Source organism: Neopsephotus bourkii, unplaced genomic scaffold (genome assembly GCF_033783945.1).
Source record: "Neopsephotus bourkii isolate Nb327-2 ecotype Australia unplaced genomic scaffold, CSIRO-AGI_Nbou_v1 NB_973, whole genome shotgun sequence".
Classification (NCBI taxonomy): domain Eukaryota; kingdom Metazoa; phylum Chordata; class Aves; order Psittaciformes; family Psittacidae; genus Neopsephotus; species Neopsephotus bourkii.
This window is the reverse complement of record NW_026901467.1, coordinates 462,645-489,109: the sequence shown is the minus strand read 5'-3', so window position 1 is coordinate 489,109 and position 26,465 is coordinate 462,645. Positions and strand designations below refer to the sequence as shown.

General features: G+C 44.5%; 1 protein-coding gene across 4 annotated transcripts in view; it reads right to left on the bottom strand.

Annotated features, from left to right (window-relative positions):
- BMPER (BMP binding endothelial regulator) overlaps positions 1-25,204 on the bottom strand; it is a 145,914-nt gene extending 120,710 nt beyond the window's left edge. Inside the window, exons 1-2 of one of the 4 annotated variants that reach the window (XM_061359388.1) lie at positions 24,895-25,204; positions 24,046-24,131 (exon numbers count right to left, since the gene is read on the bottom strand). In XM_061359388.1, coding sequence (XP_061215372.1) covers positions 24,046-24,131; positions 24,895-25,009 — 201 coding nt within the window. In that variant the 5' untranslated portion in view covers positions 25,010-25,204. Of the gene's footprint in view, positions 1-24,045; positions 24,132-24,894 lie in introns of those variants that run through there. The other 3 variants (XM_061359386.1, XM_061359385.1, XM_061359389.1) reach the window with 3 other exon arrangements.
- Positions 25,205-26,465: the final 1,261 nt, after the last annotated feature.

Here is a 26,465-nt window from a genome sequence, read left to right as displayed (position 1 = left end):
ATGAGCTACACAATATGCTTGTTAAAATATCTTTGGGGTCTTGAGGTGCTGCCCCATGAACCACACAGCTCCAGAATCATTTCTCACAGTGACAAAAGGACAGATGGCTGAGGAAGAGCTGGCAACCTCAGAGAAAACAAAACTCTCCGCCACTGCTGAATGTCATTTTAACTAGCGGTATTACCAAGCTACCCAGAGGTCCTTCAGAAGAGGCTACTGCACTGAAAATGAGACTACTGCAATTCATCTTTCTCCCCGAGATGCTGAGAGTCAATGAAACACCACAAGCAGGCAGAATCACTGTACATTACTGTCACATTTCTATGGCAAAGAGCCAGTGATGGCCAAGGCCAAAGAGCACATTAAGGAATGTCAATAGAGAATGTGTGACAGCAGGCATGAGAACTATCCCATTTATAGCCTGCCTTTCCCCTGTGGTGTCAACCCTTCTGGTTATCCTTGCCTTTAAACAAGACCAGAAAGCAAACACTTTGGGCGTTTCTTGCAGAAAAGTTTTGCTACCTGAAATTCCTGACTGCAAATAGCCCTCTGAAGTCACCTTCACCTATAATTAGTAGCTTGGGTCATTAAGTGACACAGGTGGCTGTCTATACTAGACACAAGCACTCACCTCACCCACTCTTATGACTTTAATTAGAGACCAAAAAAATCAACGGCCTAGGAAAATGTAAATCATAAAACTAAAGGAGAAAAGGCAGTGCTTTCCAGTCTTTCCCTTTCGCTCCCTGTGGCCTTATTCAAGGTGCCTGTGAAGGATAACACACAGCTTTTATTACACTCCAGCTCTTTGTCTAAAATCAGAGGTTTATTTTCTTCAAAGTCACTGCCTGATCTGATGGGAGCTATAAAGGCACTTCAATCTTATCAGTGTAAATGAGGACTCTCTCCAGCCAGTGTGTAATCAGCAAATGAGAATCAAGCCCTAAAGCGCAGCTGCAGCAACACAAATGACTACTGTAAAAAGCCAGGTCACTGCTAGTCACTGCTATGTGCTGGCTGCCCTGCATCACTCCAGCATTGCAGAGCAACCATAAATGCGTTTTAACTGGCGAGTTAAGCTGAATTTATGGTAGGTCCGTGGCTCTGGACTGGCACAAAGCAGCCATGGCACAGGAGTGCAACTTGCTCAACATGTTCTTTTTAGAGCACAGAGTAAAATCTTGGTTCCCTTTATGTGAACACAGTGCCACTTGAACAAAGTGAGACTGTGCCTCCATTAAGCCTGTTGAAGGGCAGCGGAATCCGGCTTACCAGATCAGCTACAAACAGTCTGTATTTTAAAGGGTTCTGCTAAGATTTGATTCTCTTTGATGAGAGTTTGCTCAAATGTATCAAGCCTAGCAGCCCCACTGCCTTTATCTGTAGGAAAATCTTGTGCATGGTTCAAATCATGTTTGAAAGAAAGGTAAAACCCAGTTTAGACTACGTCTCCTTTGTTTTACCCAGCTGCAGCATGCATCATGGACCTCCGTGAGCTGAGAGACGCATGGTGCCCTTCTGTGTCAACCTAGCAGGGCTGGACACATGTCAGGGGTTCCAGTAGGCACCTACCCATCAGATTCCATCTTCAAAGAAGACATTATTACTGCGGGAGGGATGAGAAGTAAAACAGCTCGATGTTCCTTTTTGTTCCCAGATTCCTAGGGGACTGCTGATGCAAATGTCTCATGCAACCCAGCTACCCAGGCAGCTTCTCACACTGAGAACCCTGAGTACCAGCTGCTTGCTTCCCTTTGCCCTCAGGTACATCCTAATGTAGCTGCTTCTTGCTGGCAATGCAGAATAATCCTAAGGATGACACCAACATGTTTCAAACAAGAGAGACATGATAGTTACTGCTTCTAAGTAAAACCCTCCTATTTGCTCCCCACCTAAATCACCAATCTTCACCAATGAATTTTTTGGTGCCACTGAGCCAGCCCAGGAGTGCAGCCAGGTTTGGATCTTACTCTTCTTCCTTTATCACCAGCAATGCTGGTGGCTCAACCCCAAACTCAGGACCCGTGCTACACGTACAGATGGAAGCAACTGGAATGAGAAAACAAAAATGAGCTGGGCTGTACATGCCCAGTGCTAGGAGGGAAAATCTGGAATTTCATATACTGGTGCCAAGGGCCGTTTTACATTAGGCAGCTATTCCACTTAAAGAACATCAGTGGCCCACAGTGCAGCGACAGGAACTGAAGGGTGTCTTAAGCAGTAGGCTATAGATTCCTAATTCCTTTCTCTATCTCAGTAGACCTTGAACTAACTACATGAGTCTCAGTGGCCTAGCTTCAGCAGAAGAGGGGCTTGCTCCTCATGCTCCCAAAAGCCATCAGTCCCAAGAGCAAGGATGCTTGTGGGGAAAACAGGGGATGAAGCTTTGAATTGCCTCTGGATATGGAAGCCACTGAACATGATTGACCTATCTCAAAGGTAACTGCCATACAGACATGACTTTTTTTCCTCTTTATTTAAAGAAAAGAGCAAGCTCAGCTCTGTCTCTTGGAGAAGCTGCATCCTTTTTCCTACAGGGGCACGTCAGTGTATTCCAGGTAAACAGAGATAGCCTTTGCCATCACAAGAAGGGTAGCTAAGCACTTAAGCAGGGTGGGATCTGCAAAGCTGATGTTCCTCCTCTCTAGCTGGCATTACAGGCAAGCCCCAGACAGCTCCAAAAGTGTGTTTCAGGTGCCAGCCAAGGTGCCCAACTCCCTGCTATTGGGGTTGGGCTGAGCAGCACTCATGGCTACAGCCCCCACTGCTCCTTTTGGGGTTTTATGCTGAAGAAGGATCCAATAGGGCCACAACTGCAACATACTGCCCTGGCACAGTCGTCATAGAAAAATGACTTCTGCACTATGGAGCGTAGCTCCAGGGCCGTGCATCCATGTGCCTCTTGCTGCTTCTAAGACAGGATTTAATCCCCAAATTCTTCAAAAAAAATCCTGTTTTATCTTACTGCTGCATCCTGTGGAAAACTGGAGCCAGCAGATGTACAGGAAAGGGTTAATGTACCATGCTGATCAGTCATAGGACAGCAGCAGATAAACCAGGGCTGGTAAACCATTGTTTAGTCTATTGCAGTCAGGCATTATCCAGTGCAGATCTCGCAGGCCCACTGGGTGTAAAAGTACCAAGATTAAACAAAGAGCAATTGTCATCAGGAGTTTTTTTTTCCTTTCACCCTCTCGCCCAAAACACTGCTCAATGTCTACTGTCCATCTGCTTGTCCTGATTTTGCCTTCTTCCCTCCTATTTCGCAAGGGCAAAGCGAAGGGTGACAGCAAATGGTCTTTAGCAACAAATCCTTTCCTTTCCAAATACGTCCCCTTCTACCCTCAGTAATCATAACATTTCATTACTTGTCCCAGCCATACATTTTAAGGAGTCACTAAGTAGCTGCATGCGGGACAGCTGTATTACCAAACTTTCATCTGTGTTGTCAACAGCATCTCTGGAGCTGTTGAAAGCTCTCAGATACTTTGATTTTTGCTGGTCTTAAGAGAAAACTTTTTAGACAGCAACATTCAGAAGCCAACAGTTATGAGAGGGTAGGGGATTTTTCTGTTCCTTTTGTTTAAAGGACGTGCACTCTGGCACTGAGAAGTGTGGAAGAGACACATGGTTCATAAATACATAAACCATTTGCTAAGTCAGAAACCTGGGAGTCAGTCAAATCTGTAATAGGATCCCAAGATTCATCATAAATAACTTTTAATTACAGCCCCGCACAATGGTTATTTTAAACAGATGGTTTATAGATTCACATCTGGGATTTTTGTTAATTTAGTGCTCAGGCACACACAGAGAAAGGGAGAAAACCTCAGCTGAAGGTTTTTATTAGTGCTGGAGAGACACCTATTTCTTATTCTGGCTGATCCAGAACAATGCTGCCACAGCTGACACAACTCCCCGGCCAGTGCTCAACCACACAAAGGGCTCACACTGGAATCCCTTCAGAAAAGAAACTTCAGGGAAGTCATGGAGGATGACCCTTGACACTCCTCTCCTGTGCTCACTAAGCCCAACTGCTGGAGAACTTATGTCTTAACACCTTTGAAGAAAGATCAGTTTTGTTGGGAGCCCACACTTTGCTAGTGGGAACCACAGGTCTCTCTAACTTGGCATGCAAAGGTGAGGCCAAATTCCCATGCAGTAACCAGACCCAATACCAGCGTTACCACTTCATGTTACCTTTACTACAACCTCCTCTCCACACAATTTGTTCACCTTCAACATACACCTTGTATTTTTACGTGCCAGCAAAGAACTCCACACAAAACAGCCCAATCTGGTGACAAAGTGTATCAAACTAACAGCCTTGAACTCACATGGTCCCCTTAAATAAAATGCCAACATGAAAAGAAAGAAAAGCAACCAACACTAAAAAGAAATCTGAATATTTGGCAGAGGTCTCGGAGAGAATGTGTGCCAAACCACAGCTTGTAAGCCACAGCCAACTTTCTACAGGGTTCCCCACTGGGCTCCTGTCGGCTCACAGCAGTCACCAGGAGGATGGCTCTTTTCAACCTGGATTTGACATGGAAGAGGAGAAAATAAAGGAATAAAATAAAACCAGGAGTCCTCTTAATTTCTTTACGGCTGTACCAAAGAGTGACTCCATCAGTGGCAGCCCAAGCTGTCACAGTTGTGCTGTCACAGCTGGCTGCTGACAGCCTTGCAGATGTGCATTCACAGAGGGCTAGATTGTCATGGTAAGAGTCTGAGGGTTTTCCTCTTTTTTTGACTTCTTATGTATTGAGGATGCTTTCAGGAGGCTCGCACTGCACTTGTGATATCCTGAGGTTAGTAACTATTTCAGGTTTGACTTCAAGAGAGCAGACAAAAAACAAACAACAGGCTGAGAAAGTTGGGGTTGTTCAACCTGCAGAAGAGAAGCTGCATGGAGACCTCAGAGAAGCTTCCAGTGTCTGAAGGGGGCCTACAAGAATGCTGGAGAGGAACTCTTCCTCAGGGACTGTAGTGATAGGACACGGGGCAATGGCTTTAAACTTAAACAGGGGAAGTTCAGGTTAGATATAAGGCAGAAGTTCTTCCCTGTGAGGGTGCTGAGGCGCTGGCACAGGGTGCCCAGAGAAGCTGTGGCTGCTCCACCCCTGGCAGTGTTCAAGGCCAGGTTGGACACAGGGGCTTGGAGCAAGCTGCTCTAGTGGAAGGTGTCCCTGCCTGTGGCAGGAGGTGGAACTGGATGAGCTTTACGGTCCCTTCCAACCCAAACCAGTCTGTGGTTCTACAAATCTATGATTTGTATTGAACAGGAAAAGTGTTTAAACATTCATTTAACCAAAAAAGGCCATGGACAGAAAAGTAATAAAAGCAACAGAGATTAAACAGAAATGAGAACTATCATTAATGGCTAATCCTGAAAACATTCATTTTTTACCATTATTCATCACAGTCCCACTCCTCACTATGTAGTTCAGAGTGCCCTTAAGTTTCTGCCAGGAGAAGCTTGTGGGATCACCCACTGCAACAGTAATGATTTTCAGACAATGTCAAAAGTTTCCCCCAGGGAATTTGGGATACAGCTTTCAAATATGCACATATGACCTTAGGAGAAGAAAAAGCCATTTCAAATTAATGAAACAAGAGCACTCAAGTCATACAGGCAACATCTCCACCACAAGGGACAGGGCAGGCTCAAACACAGGCTCACACCACTTGCCACGACACGCACGTTCTCCAGCTGCTGGCTCTCTGCCAGATGTTGCCTATGGCCAGAGCATCCTCTCATGTGTACATGGAGCCATGCTGAGTCCATGCACACATGGAAGCAAATGTTTGGGCCAGTGCTGGCCACAATCTCTGTCCCTCAGCAATGCTTGGGAGCACCAAGCTTTGTGTGCTTGCACCTATGCTTACGTGCAGACAACCCCAATGTTGGGCCAACGTGAATTCGAAACAGGCTCAGGCACGTGCGTAACTCAGTCTAGACTAATCCTGAGGCACTTTCTGAAAATAGCACCCTTGCTCCTCTGGCACTGCTGCCTGGAACTCGCTGTCTCGGGTCTGAGTTACAAACTTCCCTTTAATTGACAGCTGATGCAAGCAAGCAATCCCTGCTAATACTGTGTGACTGCTCTCTTCCACAAGCATTGCTCTGCCTGAGCAAGAGCCGCACAATTTGGCTTCAGGGAGGAGACACCACTCCCCACGGAGAGATGTTTGCAGATGTTTTGAACCACTGTCAAGGGAAATAAGAAAAAGGTCTCGTTTCCCTTGTTCCCCTCCAATTACCCTTGCAAAAACACATTTTGTGGGTACAGTAATGGGTTAGCACACGAGGTGTGTTTTACGCTCAAGGTGGAAAAAATATTTCCCTATGAAGCAATGTCTGTTCTCTGAAAAATCATGCAGTTTTCTCTGCTAGTGTACACTAACCCACAAGCACTAAGGCTTAAGCTTCACGCCACACAGAGAGAAGTCCTATTATCTTGAGCAATTTCAACAGGGCAACTCCCAGGGGTTTTATCACCAGGGGTGGGTGAAGCTAAACATATATGCTTCAGTACTTTCAGCATTAGGTTCTTGCCCATGGCACAACATGACCACAATTTTAGCACGAATTGCATTAGGTGCCAATAACAGTATTTCATGAGGAACAAAATACGACAGTTCAGTTCCCAGAGTCTCTCTTTCCTTTCCTGACCAGAGCACTCGGTAGCCTCCAATTTATCCCCTCATCCCTCTAATCTCTTTAGCTATCTGGCCTCTCTGAGGGCAAGCCAGGAGGAGGTTGCAGCTCAGCCAGTATCAACCACCCCTTCATACTTCCATCTGTCCCCGCACCCTAGGAAAGAGGATAAAACAAAGGCCCTGCTGAAAGATGACACTGAATTTCACTGCAAACCGGTGTCTCCTGCTGCTGTGAGGAAGACATGAGTATGTGCAAGTCATTCAGGACACATCACTCACAAGCCCTTATAGACTGAACAGATTTAAATCTTGTTTTTCACTGTGCTTAATGATGTTCACCAGCATGAGGGAAGTGACCTCGGTGGCCTGCTGCAATCCTGACAGCAGCCCACTGCACTACTACGTGGTGAAAAGAAAGCATTTTCTTTCCTTTTACATTTGTTTGCATTAAGGCTGCAGCTGGGATCAGGGTCCCATTACATCAGACATCACACAAGCACATCCAAGGAGTACATCCCTGTTTATCGACAAAGCAGACATGGCCAGGCAAAATGACCATAACTGTAGATTAAGTCAGCAAGAAAGCAAGGGTGGGATCCAGACCACTCAGCTCCCAGTCTCCCTGCTCCACCTCAGCCTCCAAGTGCCACTTTGGATTAGAGCTCTTCAGCTGTAAGGTTAAAGGCAAAACTCTTTACCTGTCAACAAAATAACATCATGGTCTTCAAGTAATAAACGATGCTGCCTTCACAACAGTTAGTACTGTAGTCCAAAAAAAACAACTATAGTAGTCCAGAAACCAGTTCTGGTGAAAGGGCATGCACTGGGGTTCTTGTGGGAGACCCCACCTTTGCATTTCACAAGATGCATGCATTTAATAGTCATGGCTTTTCTTGTGATTTTTAAATGTGTTTTCAAAGAAGCAAATCCAAACACGTTTTTTTGACTCTGTCAATAAAGAATTTATATTAATTATCAGTCACCTAAATCTGACGCCAAGACCTAAGAAAAAGGTAGTCACAGACAATACCTGTCAATTTGAAGTTGAGGGCGCAAACCTGTACCCATCCTCCTGGAAAAGGCTGCAGCTCAGTGACACACCCCTATGAGCTTACAATCTGTTTCTTGCTGGATGCTCCCAGTCACTCAGATCAGCCAGCAAAACGATAACCACCCAACTCATCTTGAAAGCATGGTCCAGCCTAGCCTTGTTTGCCCTGACTGCAGCTGATGGGGCAGGATTCATTCTCCCATAGAAGTGACAGGCAGCTGAGGACCATCAGATCTTCCACTGCTTGAACTTGATCCAGAGGCCACCCGCACACAGCTGAAGTCAGCAGATGTGGAACAGCATTGCTGTCCTGGGTGCATCAGCTCCTGGAGCATGCTACTCTGCTGGTTCCCCTTAAGTGCCATGGATGGATAGGAGAAGTTTGTTCCTATCATCCCTGAGCCAAATTGGTCTGAAAACACTCTAAATAAATACTGTCCAAAAAAGCTGTTGAAGAAGGCACATATGAACTATCAAGCTGATTTCATAGAGGGTAAAGCAGGTTGTGCAAAAGGCTTAAAAGAAATTATTAAATAATGTGAATTCAACAAATTTTAGAGCAAGCCATGGTGTCACATTTACAGCCATCTCAAAAATTCACTCAGCCCCACCAAAAGAGTGTCCTAACAATATTCTACTTTTGCTTCTTAACTACTGCCATCCTGGTCCACAGTCTATAGACAGTGCTCAGCCTATTTTCCAGCAGACATTGCTAGTGAGAGAGAGACAAAGCCATAAAAACAACTTTTAAAAGTTTTCATCAATATCTGAGTCCCCAAGTTCAGAATTCATGTTTTTGGATAACTATATTACAGACTGAATACCGACCAATAGTATTTTTTCTTCTACTGATGTGAATTAAAACTTCATTTGACATCTATTTAAAACAGATGCATTGACTGAGGTTTCTTCATAAATATAATTTCACTACATTTTGATGGGCTACATCTACAAATACATTATCCAAACCGTAGTTACCTGTCATTGCATCTTTATTGCCTTTTCTGTCTGAAATCTGCTTACTCAACTCTTACACTGGAGATTTAGGCAGTGGCAAATGCTCTAGTTTTAGGCTTGAGCCTGTTCTAAAAACTTTGAACAAAGCAGCCCTTGAGGCCATGTACTTCTGAAAGAGTTTAAAAAGCCCAATGGGCCTCCTAACTTACTTTGCAACAAGTCATATCCCATGAAGAAACTCACTTCTGTACAACACAGAAACAGGGCTAGATTAAAGAAAAAGGAAGGAAAAAAAGCAAGGTCCCCTGCTGCTCTGTCTGGCCAGAATCATGTCTTTTACTGCCCATATCCTCTAAAGAAACGATGCTCTCATGATATATTACCCTAATACATCACCAAGTGACAGTTTTCTCATGATACTGTATCCTCAAAGATGTGATGTATGCCAGAAGCAGCTACAGGAGATTTCAGCTGGGGGACGGAAGGGGAAGGGTTTGTTATTTTCTTCTGAATTTTTAATCTACATAGGGTTTTTTGAATGATATTTTATTAGGGAAACTCCTGTCAATCCTTAGCTCCATAATCCAGAGGACTCCTAGAAGTTCTGCAGTAGTAGCACAGCTTTTAAACTGGAAAGCACCAAAAAACAAACCCTCTTCATTTAATTGAAGCAAGTTTTGAAATGGGACCAAAACACTTGAGGAACAACCAAATAAAAATAGTAGCCCAAAAGAAAGCAACAGGAGTCTGTTTTCTATTATGAAATTATTTAGGCAAGAGGCCGCCAGACACTGCTGGTTTAATGAACTTGCAAGAAAACTGAGCGCTGACCCCGCTTTTGTTTTCTTATGTGATCTTGCCTGTGCTACACAATGGTAATGGAAAAGGAGAGGAGGTTATTCACAGAAGTCTGCAGAGAGAAGGTGCAGCTCGTCGGTCTGTGTAGAGAAGAGTGGGCAGAAACAAGGACCAAGAGCATCTCAGGCAGGACTCCTTGAAGGGTGCAAGAGCCTTTGGAGTCTTTTAATGCTGCCTTCAGTTCACAGGGGCTCACTCCTTTTTACTGCAACTGCTCCATGCTAGTAAAATCTTGGAGGCACAGCAGGAATCCTAACTCATGGATAGCTCATGGCAGCAGTCATAGAACGGTTTTGGCTGGAAGGGACCTTAAAGATCTAGATTGAACATTCTCAAGTAGGTTTCATCCAGTTGGTGCAGCAAGAAAAGACTCAAGGCCACAGGAGAATTTAATCAGAGAAACTTCCTGCCGCAGTGATGTTTTACTTGAAACATCTTATTTCTCCATGTTTCTGCTTCCTAGCTACTCAAACTTCCGATGGATGCAAAGCTTCCATCAGATGCAATGAAGGTGGAATAAACATTCCTTTGTTGTGATCAACCATACTGCTAAAATACATTAGACTGTGACTTTCAAAGCTTCAGCCAACACTGTAGATGCAAGGAGAAAAAGTGTATTTTGACTTGTGAACTGAGCAAAAGCAGAATGGAAGTGATTGAGAAAAAACAAAAAGCCAAAGCTGTCAAAGCCACTTTCCCAGCCCTTTAGCTCACTTTGACCATATTTTGTGGCCTGGCCCTCGCTGCTTTTGGGTGACATGTAGCATCTCTCATTCACAGCAGTGACCACTGAGCCACATGAAAATACCACTGCAGAAACCACCCACAGGAGTTCAGAGGTTTGAGCTCTTCAGTGCCAACACACACACAATGCCCTATGCACTGGGTAGACCCAGCTCATTAAACGGTTATTTTTAAATGCTGCTCTGGAAAGAAGTCTGTTGTCCAAAATAAGAAACTCGCATTGCACAACCGCTTTCTGCCTGAAAAATCCAGTGGTTAAAACATGGTTTTGCATAATCAGAGCTCTGCAGGGGCAGTTCTCACTTCCGAAAAGCCAATTCCCTTCTTTCTGTTTCACACATGTACAAACAAACAGATTCTGGTGTGTCCAAAGCTTGCAAATCTCAACTACTATAGCACAGTGAACAGAAACCATACAAGCAGATTTCTTTCTGAGCCTGTGTTCCCTTCACTCCTTCCTTTCCCCTGCCCCACTTGCACTGCTGGAAGTAAAAAAAAAAAATACCTGTTTCTGACAAGTAAATGGAGCTGACATTAGAGTGAAGCTCTAAGGTGAACGGGGTATGTGCAGGCCATTTGTCATCTTGACAAAGTGATTTTTGGTCACCAGTGGGACACTTTAAAGACAACTGAACAGTTGGCCTTGACCACCAGCATTTCTGACAGCTTATAAAGGGACCCATGAGACCAAGAACACAACCTGCTTTTGGAAGTGACTCCTGCAGTGCTACCTCTTGATAGATGTAAAGGCAGTGTGATATATCAGCTGCCATTAAGATCTTTGCTAGCATGTTATATTTACATAAGTATAGAGCGCGGATAGCATCTTGTTAACCCAATTAATGAGACTCAAATGTCAGGAAAGGGATTATGCCTGGCTCGAAGTCCACAGCGCTTGCAAGGCAGCCAGAGGTGATTTCATTGTGTGGGATAGCACTGTTCTCTTTGAAGCATAAGAACTTGGGCAGCAACACTACTACCCAGGCAGCAGTGGGGAGAAACAGGGGAGATGGAAAGATGGTCTGAAATCCAAATGTTTCACACCTTTAGCGTAAGAAGGGCTCTTTATGGTGAGAGACTCAAGTGCCATGTTAAAATGAGAACCTAGGGCAGAACTGAAGAAAACTAAAAAGTAACCACTTTAGGTCTTGGAAACTTAATTTTTCATTAACTACACCTTCTTCTGCAATTAGAGAAAGCCCTCATTGCCAAGTCACAGACGAACTGGGTTGGAAGAGGACCAACGTTTCACCCAGCCTGGCCACACTGCCTCGTTTTACACAGGCATTTGAAACATACTTTTCTAGCCTAGAGAAGAGCAGGAGATGCCTGACCAAGAGGAGATCGCTAGTCTCTGCATTAATGACTCTCCATATACTTGACAATAAACTGCTTTTCTCCCACAGCCTCCAACTACTAAGCTGTATGACATAAGAGATACTCCTGTCACTGAGGTCAGAGCATTGAACCCTGAACAGCACAGCATGAGGTTCTTGATCCCAAAGGAGAGAGAATTGATTAGGGTAAGTCCTCATACCCAACACCTGCTATCAGCTCTCTACTCGGCATGTCAGCTATAAGAAATCCCTGTTCTGAGCTGCCTTCTGAATAGAGGAGACAGAACAGTTAGCAGGGGTTGCTTGTGCCAATAGCCCAACCTGAGTACTTCTGAGTGGGTTAACTAACAGTACTGTACAGCCAGTCACAAGTTGTCCACAGACAGTAATAGTAGGTCCCCAGAAAATGCTTAAAATCCTTCCAGACCTCTGGATCCAGTCATGCACAGCTTTCCTGGAGTCACATCACATCCACATCCTCTCAACTGAAGTTTTGTCTCATCAGGAGTTTTTGTGCTGTCTTGCATGTAAAAGGTAATGCCCAGCGAACAGGCTGGAGCTGCCAACTCATCTCTGCAACCGGCTCCCTTCCAGTGAACCTGCCTTTTGTTGTGGGAGATTTGATTTCTTTTCCCATTTATAGCACCCACCTTTGTATGTTTCCATATGTGAACTAGTTTAATTATGCCAAGAAACCCAATAACATCAAAGACATTCATTTTATACTAAAATGATTATATAGTTTTAGGCACTGAATATGTACACTTTGTGTAATGACAAGTACATAAAACCATTCCAATTTCTTACTATCACGGACTAGAGTTCTAGATATCTTTTAAATTCCCACTTCAGATCGATTTTGGGGTCAAATTGTTTTTGCTTGAGGACTGGAAACCCTGACAAGTTAGATGGGACATATACAGACATTTTTCCAGGAGCTATACAAATTGCACCCTTCTTGGGTTTCCTCTGCATTTCCATGTGAAGCAAGCTCTGGTTCAGTAGGAGTGACCTGTGCTGCATCTTAATGTCCACATCAGCAAGTTTTTCCAGAAATGCTTAATGCATTCTGATCACAAACTATGCCTCAAGCATGCTCCTGTTGAAAAGGTTTCTTACACTATCACACCGCCAACATTTAAATATATAATGATTTTAATTGTCCACCATGTTTTACACACTGCTTTTACAAAGAACCCATCCATCAACCCTTGGTTCACGAGCGAAAGGGCTCACATGCTTTGCATTCTGCCTGCTGCCATGATTTTACTCATTTATTTTAATCAAAAGTATTTGCCAGACCGAATTAGCTATCCACCTAACCCAGTTATAACTGCTCCAGTTCTCCCCAAAGCTGAGTATCTGGGGGGTAAAGTGCTAAATATGAAAATGATCAGCTGTGCACTGCCATATATACAGAAAAAGAATGTTCTCTGTCACAAGTAAATGGTCAACAGCCTCCCTGTAGTAAGAGAGCCTGCTGCTATTATCAGTATTTTAGGTCCCACAGGCAGTCCTTCAGCTAACAGTCTTATCTCAAGCCCAGTCTGGCTCCTTCCTGATCTCCAAGCAGCACAACCTGGAGGTGTTTCGCCTACTGGCACAATCAGATCATAACCACTACATAGCCTTAGAGCAGTCATTTATCAGCTCTTATCCATCTCTTGCAAATCATGCCTCAACTGCCCTTCACCACCCAGACAGAAAAAAAGGAGGAAGAGACAACCTCAGGACAATCAAGATCTGCTATTCTTCAGCCACTAATAAATCATAAGACAAACTCAAAAAACAGATGCAAGTGTACAACTCTAGCTGGCCACCAGAATACATCTTGATGGTTCTAGACCATGGGAAGATACAGATCCTCCTGAAGCCACTTAATAAAACTGAATGTAAAGATATGAGGAACAGTCAGAAACAAAACAAACAAACAAACAAACAAACCCACCAAGAAAACAAAACCCAAACCACACAACTTTTAGCTGTCAGAAATCTGATCTTCCTGGCCATTTTACTATGACACATTGGCTTAGAGACCCCTGGGCAAGGAAGAATGTGGAGCTGCTGCTCCCATGCCTCAAGCAAGACTTTTAGCTACTAAAGAGGAGGTGAGCCATCCACGGCTGGTAGGAGAAAGGGGCACCTGCCCCTGCAGTCAACAGGAAAGGCTAGGGTTATACTGAGCACCTTATCAGCCCAGGCTGAGCAATACCTGGGTAAAGTAGAAATGGTAGTCTTCAACTTCCCAAGTCTGGCACCACTCTGGATATTAAAACCAATACAGTACTCCGCACAAGAGACATTTAAAATTGAAATGAAAGCATCTATGTGGCTGAGGAATTTGCACTAAACATCTGATTCACAGAAAGGTTCAACACGGTAAGTTGTTGGGGTTTATGCGTTCACTGTGCATAGCTGCTTTGATTCTGCTGCCACAGAATCAAAGAATCAACCAGATTGGTAATGACCTTTAAGATCATCAAGTCCAAGTCTTACTCCAGGACTGCCAAGGACACCATTAAACCATGTCACTAATGCAACCAACTGCAGACGCCCTACGTTAACTAGACCTGCTCTGGAGCAAAAGGCAGTGTAACCATGTAAGCATAGCTCTAAGGCAGAGTTAAAGACAAGACCTAATTCAAACTTTTACATTGAAGCTTTGTGGAAAGGTTTACTTAAAACAGGGACCCAGAAAAACTGGGGCCTCAATTTGCCAGGTAAAATATCAAATCTTTCACATAATTTTCCAAATGACTTTTTAATCACATTTCTGTCCTTTGTGCTCACAAGAACAAATAGATCTCCAACTCTAATGCAACACAGTACTGCCTTCTGTCATAGCACTTTACAGCACAAATGTACAATGCTTCCCTCTCTGAAAAACCTAATACACAATACAGAAAATTAAATCTACAGCCAGAATGTGTAGAATGGAAGAGGAAACAAAAGGGTGCAAATCACAGACAATGAATGAAGATGTGATTTTTTTTCAGTGAGGTGACAGTACACACTCCTATTTTAGCAGCCCATCTTAGACCATTATCTAGAGCAGACACACTAGAGCACACTCACTATCTAGATTCCAGACATAGAGGGAAAATAGGACAGAGGGAGTGGGGGGAAAGAGGCAGGAATAAAGTCTAATAAATAAATAAATGGAAGAAAAAGACAAAAAGTATACAAAATCCAGGTCTCAGAACACAAGGTCAGCTCCTGGGGATGACAAGGGATGGGGTCCACACTGTACCTCAGCTGAATGCAAAATGCTGCACAGAACTCAACTGGACAAATAGTCAGACTAAGAATTCTTTAGCTGCAGCTAAATGCCTAAGAAGAAGAGGCCAAGAGGCCTCAGAGGAAGTAATTACAGCAGTTATTAGGTACAATACAAGCAAGTACCGGTATGATAGCCATTTTAATAGTAGTATTACAGGTAAAAGCTTTTATACAATATTGTTTTTTCTTCACAATGGCCTTTTATTTGACCATAAGCTCAATATAAAACAGTTGCGTTTTCATTTGATTTTTTGGTTGTGGCTTAATATTTTTCTTCCCTCAAAAATTTCTATTAAAACATGATGGGGAAATAAAACCAGATATTTGGTGGGGAAAAAATATCTATTTTTCTATGGCAGCACAAAGCAGAACAGCAGAAGTACTGACACTGTGAGCCATTCAATTACAGGACCATAATTCTTAAAAAGACCGTTAACAACTCAATGGAAGAAACTTGAAAGCTAATAAAAACTATATACAGGTAACCGTATGCTTTTAAAATGCCATTTTGATATTGGACCAGCTCTTTAATAATGTTTTTCTTATTGGCAATAAAAAAGTGCCTTAACTCAGACTGATCCATTTTGCACTTATTGTAGACACATTCCAAAGACATTTGCAACTTATATTACATTTTTCCATTTAGTTTATGGCATTTTTGTGCCCTCCATATTTTTTCCACATATTATTTATATATTTTAAATATGTTATTTTGTATTTGAGTTCTCTGATTATTTATGCCAAAAAGAATCTCATTTCCATACTTGATGGATTGGACCTTCATCATCATTACAGTGACATATCACCAGATCTTTTGCAAGAGGGGCTTTGCCAAGACTTATAATCAGTTCAGCACTGTGTGCACATGTATGTTTGGTCAATGCAGCTGACTCTAAGTTAGAATATGTGCACGTAGTGAACTCTTCACTATCCCATGTGGTCCGAGAACAACATTAAATAGCTTCTCCTAGCCTGCATATTTCCAGAAAGGCTTCATCATAAGCTGTCAAATACGACTGTGTACAGTGTTAATAATCAACTAAATGTCACGCTAAGGAACAGCAAACGGAAGGCAAACATACCTGCAGAGGGATGTGCCACACTCTGAGGCAGCTCTGGGTTGTGAAGCAAAGCACAGAAAGTGCACTTTAAAAGGTCCACAGATGGCACACACTCAACATACAGCTATACTATCCATAATCATTTCTCAGAGGAGAAAACTGGATGCACATGGTACAGCTTGGGCAAGGTGGCTCTACCTGTATATGGGAGTAAACTGACTTGAACATTGCTGCAACACTGTTACTGAAAACTTAGAGGATTCAAGCTACAGTAACCATCACCTACCATAGATAGTTTGTGTTTCATTCTCGGAGAGGCCAAAGTCTTGTCTTACAAGTCTTACATGAATCAAGAACAACTGAACCTACCTGAATCATTTTTCATGGAAGCTTACCAAAGCACTCATTTCCACAACAGGTAATCAACCAGCTCTGGGCTCTTGATTCAGTTCACTTATCACTTACAAAACCATCTCAATATATACGTACACACACACACATTGCTCTCCACGACAAAGCGCATATTGGACAGCCAGCTGCACCAGACATGGACGTATGGTTTTGTTTTCAGGGTTTGTTTTCTGGGGTGTTGGGTTTTCTCATTTTTTATTTAAGAGATGGCATATACATCTGTATCTTTTTTAAATGAGACAAAAACTAATAAAGCTTTTATCATGTTGGAGCATGTTTGTGTTCCAGGAACCCTTCACTCACAGATCAAAACAACATTCTCTTTTGCAGTAATAGGGGAGTGAAAACTACCAGTACACTACTGTATCATAGGCTTTTGTGTCTCTTTGTTTGTTATTTTTGTGGGTGAAGAGAAAGCTGATTATACTATAAAGTAATAAAGACCAAAAATATTTAAATTGAAAGAAGATGCAGCCTTGGTAGATTCTGTAGTCGATGTATGTAAACTATTGAAATTAAATAAAATAGGTATGAAAGAATTGTTTGATGATTTTTATTTTCTTTTTTAATATGCACTTCTCCACTAAAAGTCATCTGGGCCACATTATACCTTGACGCAACAACAATTGAATCCTGCTGTACTAAAACACGGCCATCTTCACTGAACATGTGTCAAACACTTGCTCTCAGGCTAGCTTTGCACTTCCAACTTGTGTATTGTGCCACAGGAATCAACTATGCTATAGGTAAAAAAAAAACCCAACAAATCTAGTAGCTTTCCTGCTTTAGTTTGCAATGAGGTTTTGTGTTTTGTTTGGTCTGGGGTTTTGGGATTGTTTCAGGGGGTTTGGGGGGAGCTAAGAGGGATATGCAGGGAGGACCAAGAGTTGAAAATATTTCTTCTGGGTTTTTTTGTTTGCTTGCACTTGGTTTCACTACTCTGTCAGTTCAAACTAGGTAGAACACTAGGTCTTATAAGGATGAATTTAATGTATTTTTTTTTTTATGAGCAAAGGTCAAATTCTACATTGCACATTTGGATTTAAAGGCGGAAATTTAAACTACAGAATGATGTTTCATGCCGAATAAAGCCTACGCCAAGGAAAGCTCTGATTTCTAGTTTCCTGAGCTCCTGTCTCCAAACTTTTCTCAGGTTTCCAACACTTGGTTACACTTTCTGGCTCACATTCATTTCCTTCTGTTCTGGATTTAGGTGATAAAAGGTTGAGACATATGATTACCACTCCTCAGGTGCAGTTGGCAAGACTGAAGCGCAGGCATGAGGGAAGGGGAGAGGAAGAAAAGTGGGGGAAATAGTGCTGGGTTAGATGTGGTTTGTCAAGATCACTACTGGCTTTTATCAGCTGTTCCTTGACACAACTCACTTTGTTCTCAATTATTTGGGAAAAAAAAAAAACAAACTCTAAGAAAATAAGAAGAATCCTCTTCTCCTCACAAAGAACACACTGAAAATAAATCCCTTCATTATCTTGAAAGGAGAATTAATCAGCTCTGGTACAAGTACAGTAAATGATCAAGCTCTTGCAATGTGAAGGCCACTGTTAGCTGAGGTATGCTCACCTATTTCATTGTAGTTCCTGCCTTCTCACCTGTCCCTTTCAGCTGGCATTTTTAGTACATTCATTTCAAAACTACACACACCACTGGCCAATGGGTAGGTTGTTCTTGGATCTCTGCTTGCTTCTGGCAAGGTGTTCGTGGTCCATGATGATAAATGGGCATGAAATGACATGGCTCTCACCACCACCAACACTGGTCATCGTTGTCACTGCTGAGCTCATCTCACCTTCAACAAACTCAGCACTCAGAAGTTTAATTTAAGCTAAGTTAACTGCGGTGTTTTTATGTTCTCCTCCTACAATTATGCACAGGTTCTCATTTCATCTATTTCTGATGGGCTGTAGCATTTTTATGTCTTTTCCAAGTGCATGTTGAAGTAGATTTCTTGAAAGCAAATGCCGTAATATCAGGTGTGAGCCTACTTCTATTTTGAGTTTCAGATACCTTCCAGCCAAAAAGCTGTACCAACAAAAACTCTGCTGCGCTTGATCATTTACTGTACTTGTACCAGAGTTGAACTTAAATATTCCATGCCTATTTTATATGCTGACACTCATATAAAAATCTAATCAAAAGTTCCCTCAATGTTCTTTTAATAGCATTTTCATCCTAACATTTCAAAATCCTTGATATACAGAAAGTCCAAAACTTACCAAAATGTGTCTCACTTTTATGAAGTTTTGTTTCTACTAGCAGAAATTTAGTCATGCCTTCACTACCGTCAGCACAAAACTTTCACATCCGAAATATAAAAATCTGGAACTGTCATACATGACATGTTAGGTTTCCTCAAATGCCACAAGGTACACGAAATAAAATCATCTTTCCACAAATAACAGAATCCCGTACTGGTTTAGGCTGAAGGGATGTTAAAGCTCATCCAGCTGCAGCCCCCCTTCCATGGGTAGGGACACCTTCCACTAGTGCAGCTTGCTCCAACCTCTGTCCAACCTGGCCTTGAACACTGCCAGGGATGGGGCAGCCACAACTACTCTGGGCACCCTGTGCCAGGGCCTCAGCATCCTCTCAGGGAAGAACTTTTGCCTAAGAGCTCATCTCAACCTCCCCTCTGTCAGGTTAAAGCCATTCCCCTTGTCCTGTCCCTGCAGGCCCTTGTCCAAAGCCCCTCTCCAGGTTTCTTGTAGCCCCTTTAGGCACTGGAGCTGCTCTACGGTCTCTCCTTAAGGAATCTTCTCTTCTCCAGGCTGAACCAGCCCAGCTCTCTCAGCCTGGCTCCAGAGCTGACCTGCTCCAGCCCTTGCAGCACCTCTGTGGCCTCCTCTGGACTTGCTCCAACAGCTCCACCTCCCTCTTGTGCTGTTGCCCCAGAGCTGGATCAGGACTGCAGGGGGGTCTCCCCAGAGCACAGTAGAGGGGAAGAATCCCCTCCCTTGACCTGATGCTCCAGGGATGCAGCCCAGGACACAGGTGGTTTCTGGGCTGCAAGTGCACACTGCCAGGCCACAGGGAGCTTAGAGAGGTAGGAGAGCATTTCTAGAAGATAATTTTTGCATTAAGTAGTGCAGTTACAATCGCTTGCATCTTAAAGCATTTAATAACCAGAATATAAGAATCCATTTCTCAAACAGAATCAATATAATTCTGTTATGAAAACCATCAGGATTATGTATTTTGCCTATAATCATCACTGCCAATTCAGGCAAGTTCTTTAAAACCCAAACTTTTTCAAGTCACTTTCATAACCCATACTTGCCCTACTTTGATTTTTCAGAAACTAGCAGGACATGAGATTTTCTTACCATTGACCACTAAGCATAAAATAATTTCACAATCACATGTTCTCTGACATATTTTCTTTGTACTGTCAAGGGCCACATCGTTATCTGGAATAATATTTTCCCTCTTTTTGACAACAGTATTTTTAATTCACAGAGTTGCTTGACTTAGTCCTTGTTACTGCCCATCATATCCAGAGTTTCCTTTTGCTTGTTCATCTTCCTCTGATACAGAGCTTGCTGCAGCTTGCATCATTTTCCATCCTTTCATCAGAGAAGTCTGTAGCTATAAACACAGCTGCAACAGGATGTTCAGCCATGGCCCTCAGAAATGGGCTGTCTTGCACTTTTATGTGACCTAGCTTCACAAAAAAAAACATTTTCTAGTGCAACTTCCATGTATCTGTTTTACCTATTAGATCTGAATACTAAGATGCCAGTGCTTTTGACAGTATCTTTGTTGAACAGCACATAAAGTGAAGGCTCGAGAAAGCAGGTACTCTCAAAATCATAGAACCATAAAATCAGCTGGGTTGGAAAAGACCTTTAAGAACATCAAGTCCAACCATTACCCCAGCACTGCCAAGGCCACCAATAACCCATGGCACCGAGGGCTTCATCTACACAGTGTGTGAACACTTCTAGGGACGGTGACTCCAGAACTGCTCTGGGCAGCCTGTTCCAATGCCTGAGCACCCTTTCAAGGAAGACACTGTTTCTAATACCTAATCTAAAACTCTTAATTGCCTTCAGCCTGCTTTGTCCTATTCGGTATCCCAAACCCTATGGAAAGCCAAGTGCCAGGGTGGCTTTCCGGAGATAGCATGTCTCCTCAGAGATGCAGAACCACAGACATGCAAAGTGGAAGTGGGCAGAAGACCAAAGCACACTAGCTCTAACAGCACTAAGCAGATAGCAATGGCAAGTCATAAATCATAGTTCTCAAAACCTCTGGATCATGAAGTCAGCTTTAATCTGCCTTTGTCCATCTGTGCCTCAAAACAAACTGAGGAGAGCCAACACACCAAAATCCTGGCATCTGTGCAGCCTGCCCATTGTCAGAGAGACAGAAAAAGAACGAGTGCAATCATACTGTGACTATACTACCCACATCCACTTGTAAAGTGAAAGTGCATGAAGTGAGAAGGGATGGCTTTGTAGTCAATCCATTAGACCAGGAGTTAGGAGACCTGAGCTTTCATCACACTCCCACAAGAAATTCCTTGTGGATAAACCACAATCTTTCTCTGACTTTGATGTTTCTCTCTAAAAATGAAATAAAAGTGGCCACTTCTTGCAGTCAGCTGTAATTAATGACCAGTTCTTTGGAGATCAAATCCATCCCGTGTTTATTAAGTGCTTAGAGATGATTAGTTGGACAGCGATACACCATTGCTAAAGTGTTGTAATTGTAAAGGCTCACACAGAAACTATTGTCTTACAGATTTTAAAAGTTACTATTTTTAAGGGCATTATTAAGACCATAAAGTAGAGACATATACAAATTAGGGAACTCCACATCTGATCTGTAGTGGCTTGTTCAGCTGGTTGTTCTTGTACCTGGAGCTGCAATGTACATTTACAAACACACATACTGAGCCTTACCTATTTCCTCACATTAAGGGCAAGCATCAGTGCTGCTATGCACACTCCACCACGTTTCGTTTTCACAAATCGGGAAGTCCAAGCAGAGCTATCTCATGGTGCATGCAGTGCCTTTTTATTAGAACAGCATTACCTGTACTTTAGAAGTGGATGCCTATGTGCCATTCCCAAAATCTCCAGCACATGCTGCCCAGTCTGAACTCCCCTACCACCACAACTTATCTTCTCATATGTTACAGCAGGTGTTCAAGAAAGAACTCATCTTGTTTGGTAGTTAGACTTGCCTGTCTCTAGGAGATCCACACCAGTGTCCTTTCTGTACTCATGATCAACAGTATCTCTAAAACAAGAGCTAGAAGCTAAGAGCTTATGTAGAGCTCACTACCTGTTGCTTTGCCCTCCCAAGTGATTTAGCCTGTGAAGAGAAAGATGGAGATCACTTTGCTTATGCTGCCTCCCTCTTTTCCCTTTCTGGGATGCATCCCCATTCAGGACACAACCTACAGAGTCGGTTCTGTCAAACACTTGATGATTCAGTTCTCATATTTCAGTTCTGTCTTCTCTCATTTGTGAGATAGGGAAAGTCCTGGAAGGGAGTTATTTAGATATTCCTTTTCTTCCCAGAGCCATTGAGATTTCTGTAACTTGTCCAGTTATTTATGGCAGCTTGCAGCCATGGAAATGAATCACCGGTACGGAAGACCTGCCATAATCGAATCCCATATTTCAGTTACTCACGTTACTGGTGTTTTTAACACAAGTGCCCTCTGTTGAATGTTCTGTCCTCTCCTGGACAGCAATTGCATCCTTCCTGGAACAGCTGATTAACCACTCTAGTTGCTCCTTTCTTACAATACAAACATCCATGAGGTATGCACTTGAAGAGTATGAGCAGTTTTCCAGAGGACGTTCCTCACTGAATTGCTATTAAACAATCAATATTTCCAGTTGGATGTAAGGAAACCTGGTTCTTTCTTCCCTCCTGGACACAAATCACCACATCATTTCTTTTGTTTCTGCTCTCCCCAGACCTCTTAAAATTGATCTTCTCCATCATAGCAGGCCTGAACAAAGATTTCAGCAAGGGGCTATCCAATTGTTTTGGATGCTGCACAGCGTTAAAGTCAGTACCTCCAAACTGGTTTCCTTCTCCTCTACCAGGTCTCCCAGCTTCCAGCTCAAGAAAGAGAGATCATATATATCCTTTGGCAAAAATAAAAGAGAGCGTATCCAGTGCAGGTAACTGCAGGAACTCATTAGGCATCTGTACTCTTAAGAAGACATAGTGTACTCCTTGCACAGAGGGGAGCCAAATGCCCTCGGCTGCCATTTCACTAAAGCAAGCCATAGAAACCACAGAGATTTAGAGTTCTTATATCCAATACTTTTTGCAGTTCTTCATGTTCATGCACTAAAAGGGTGCTCATTGATTTCATACAGCCAAGGTCTAGAGAGATCTATAAATACAAGTATTTTACCCTGATGCATTATTGCCCTGATGCCCAAGGCTGAACTTCTGCTCCTTCACAGATAAATTGCTTCCTCACTGGTTAACACCAGCTTCCATTAGCAAGAGTGGTGGCAGACATACTTGGGAAGGTGATCCATGATAAAACACAGCTTTGTCTCTTTTTTTGTTTTCCCTTTGATTTCTTTACTTACCACATCCCATCCTCCTCCTCCTCTACTCAGAAGAACTGATAACTTATTCTTTATTACTATTAGCTAAAAAGTTATAACTGAGTCTCACTTAAAATCTATAGAAGTCAATGCATCGATATACATCAGTCTTGACGGGCTCAAGATCAGAGACCTACAGTTGCCAAAACTGCCTTCTAAAAAGCAGTCTGAAACAATTCTTTAAGTCTTTTACAGACATGATAATGCTGGCTAATGCTAATAATATTAATAGCAACAATAGAAGGGGGGAGAGAGCGTGCTGGTATTTCAGTCCTAAAGTAGAGCACATTCTGTACACTCAGCTACTCTATAACTTCCAAAATGTAAAACATAGTGCTTTCTGGTCTATACTTCCCTTTGCATTCAACAGCAAATTAAGGTTTTATGGCTTTCTTTTAAATACATTGTAGGGAGTTTTATTTAGAACGACTGCTTTTCAGTATCTCCTAAGCCTTGGCTTGTCCAGCTGAATTATCCCCAAAACACTTAACTCCAAAGCAGAGTTTATAAGGAAAGGGAATGTTTCTCCCCAAAATGTGTATCAGCTAGTGACATTATTAACCACTGCATTCCCAGCACAGCAGGCAGTGTCATCCTTGGAACAAAGTTCCCCAATAAAAGCATTGCTTGTGGTTTCACCGTCATCTTACTACAGCATGTAGAGTCACGTTGCAGCCTTCACCTTGCACCGTGGTGCAGCTCCTCAGCCACCACCGTATGACACTAAGCATGTGGGAGCTCGAAGCAGCAGCATTTCCAAGCCTTACCTTTCACTCCCTTTACTGAACTACATGCAAAGACTTTTGTGTGCACCCCCCTGGCCCAAATTCACATAATAAATGTGGTTTCATGATGTCAGATTAAAGTCACGTACAACTTTGAGACCCAGAGTTTTAAAGCCAAAGAAATGACTGCCAGATCATGGATGGGATTAGTTTCCATTAGCTCAGCTCTGAGATAAACTTGTGTTACATGAAGGTGACAGAGGTACCCAAGATTTGATTATGTGAAATATTCCCCTCTCCATGCAGCTACTCTTAGCACAGGCCTGAATGTTCTTCCTATCTGAAATTCAAACTTACCAGGCAAACACACATTATACAGGGGTTGTCTGTGATAAACGGTATCTGCAGAATTTCCCCTTCATTTTCACATTTTGCAACAGATCCTGTAACAGAAACACAGGTTTTAGAACACTGACAGAATTCCCCCAGCTGGCTCTGAAAACTGTCCTCATTACACTCACGTTTAACCCCTAGCCTTTGATTTTAAATCTTGCCTTACTTTGCCCACTTCAAGCAAGCAAGGACACTCAGCGTTTCTGTAAGACTCCAAAGGGAATGACTGGCCCTTTATTGCCACACCAACCTAGACTTTCTTTGTGCCCCAGTTATAGCAAAGAAGGACGCTTTTTCTCTTCCCAGATGACGTGTGGAGAATAACGAGTACTCCACGCAAAGCAGGGCACTTCTGTAACAACAGCTCCAGAGCTCACTGAGATCAGCAGAAAGCTGTCCATCACACTGCAAGGACTTGGACCAGGAGCATAGCACGAGAGCAGAACCAAGCATCCTTGTAACGCACGGCGGCCAACTGGCAAATGAGTCAAAATTAGCAGGCTGACTGTCAAACGGCATCAAACTAGAAATCCCTTTATGGCCCTAGCGCTGATTAGCCGCTATTGTGTCACGTTGGAATCACTTCCCACAAACTAATGGCTCCTCGATTGCCCTAGAAATTGATTCGGCGTTTCCCTCCGTGTCCCAGATGTCAGGAAAACATCACCCTCAAGGAGATGGGGGGGTGGGGGGAGCGAGGTTCCCGCGTTCACCTGCCCTAAACCACGCGGTGGCATCTTCCCGTGCCCGACGGCGGGTCCCGGCGGCCGGTGGACAGCGCGCACCCTCAGCGGCCCCTCCGCGCCCGCTTACCTGTGAGCAGGGAGGAGGCCAGCGCCCCGGGGAAGCAGAGCGCGCCCAGGAGGACAGCGGCGGCCGGGACGAGGTTTGGAGCCACCGGCCAGCCCCCGCCGAGCCGCCGGGGCATCGTCCCGGAAGGAGCCGCTGTCCCGGGGACGCGCCGTCGGGTGGGGGAGCCCGGCCCAGCACCGACGGTGGGTAAGGGTAGCAGGACGGCAGACAGTGGCCCGCCGGGGAGTCCCACCCCACGGCGGCACCGGGGGAGGGGACTGTGGGTGCGGGGAAAGCGGCTGTCAGCGCCTGCCCCTCGGCCCCGCACCCCCTCTTTCCATCACCCCCCTCCCCTGCCCGCATCCCTTCTTATACCTTCCTCTCCCCATAGTCCCTCCTCCGGCACCCCCCGGCCCCCAGGCCTCCCTCCCCCCCGGCGCACACACGCACAGACAGGCTGCCAGCCCCAGACCCCGTTTCCCTGCCGGGAGATGCCCGGCCACTCCCTCCCCGGCCCCGCCGAGCACCGCCCGGACCGGCCGCGGCGTCGGGGGCTGCGCCCGCGGGTGGGGCGGGGGGAACGGCAGAGAGGGGACCGAGGAGAAGAGGAGGGAAGACGAGGAGGAGGAAAAGGTAACAGAGGAGCAAGGAGGGGACGAAACTGGGGCAGGGCTGGTGCGGCGCAAACCCCGGTACCTGGGCAGAGCGCGGCTGCCTCCGCAGGGCTCGTCCCTGGCCCCGCAGCCCGACTGGTGTCAGAGCCGCTGGTGCTTGCGGGCAGGTCCTGCCGGCTGTCAGCGAGCGGGGAGAAGGGAAAGAGAGCGGGAGGGAGCGCGGGAGCGCCACGGCGAGGCTCCGCTCCCCGCCCGGCCGGGGCCGCCGAGGTTCCGTCCCGGCTCTCCTCCGGTCCTCCCCCCCCGCCCCGCTCCGCTCCCGGCCTCTCTGCGCCCCCCCCCCCCCCCCCCCCCGCGGCAGCCGCAACACAAAGTCCCGCTTCCCAGCGCCGCTGCCCCCCTGCCCGGAGGGGCTTTCTCAGGCCCAAGCTCTCCACATCGGGGTTCGGGCTCACCTCGCCCGAGGGGCTGGGGAGCTGCAGGGTGACAGCTACCGGGGCCTCGCTCCCTTCCCTCCCTTCCAGTCTCTCGCTACCCGGCGGGTGCTGCAACCTCTGCAGCTCCTCTCCTTAACGCTTCCCGTTTGCAGATCCACCTTTTCCTATCCTAGGTAGAAACACGGGCTGTAGTACCTACAGACATCACTGAAACCCGGCTTTTGCACACAGAAACACACGCACTGTCTGGACGGGATGACACTTGCAGTGTGTGGCAGGGGCGTTTTCTGTGACAGATCCTCCCAAGCCTGTTTCACAAACCGTTTTCCTTCAAACTGTGATGTTTCATTTGGGGAAATAAGCGCTCTCTGAAGCAAACGAGTCTGAACACTGTTCTCAGATTTATACAGGTTCTTATTTTCATTCTTTGGGAGGTAGATGTGAGCTGCTATCTCAAATGTAATGGCAAAGCAAGTGCACGGCCGGCTGGTGCACACAGGACTACTTTAAATAAATTTCCCCTTCCCCTTAAGAATCAAGA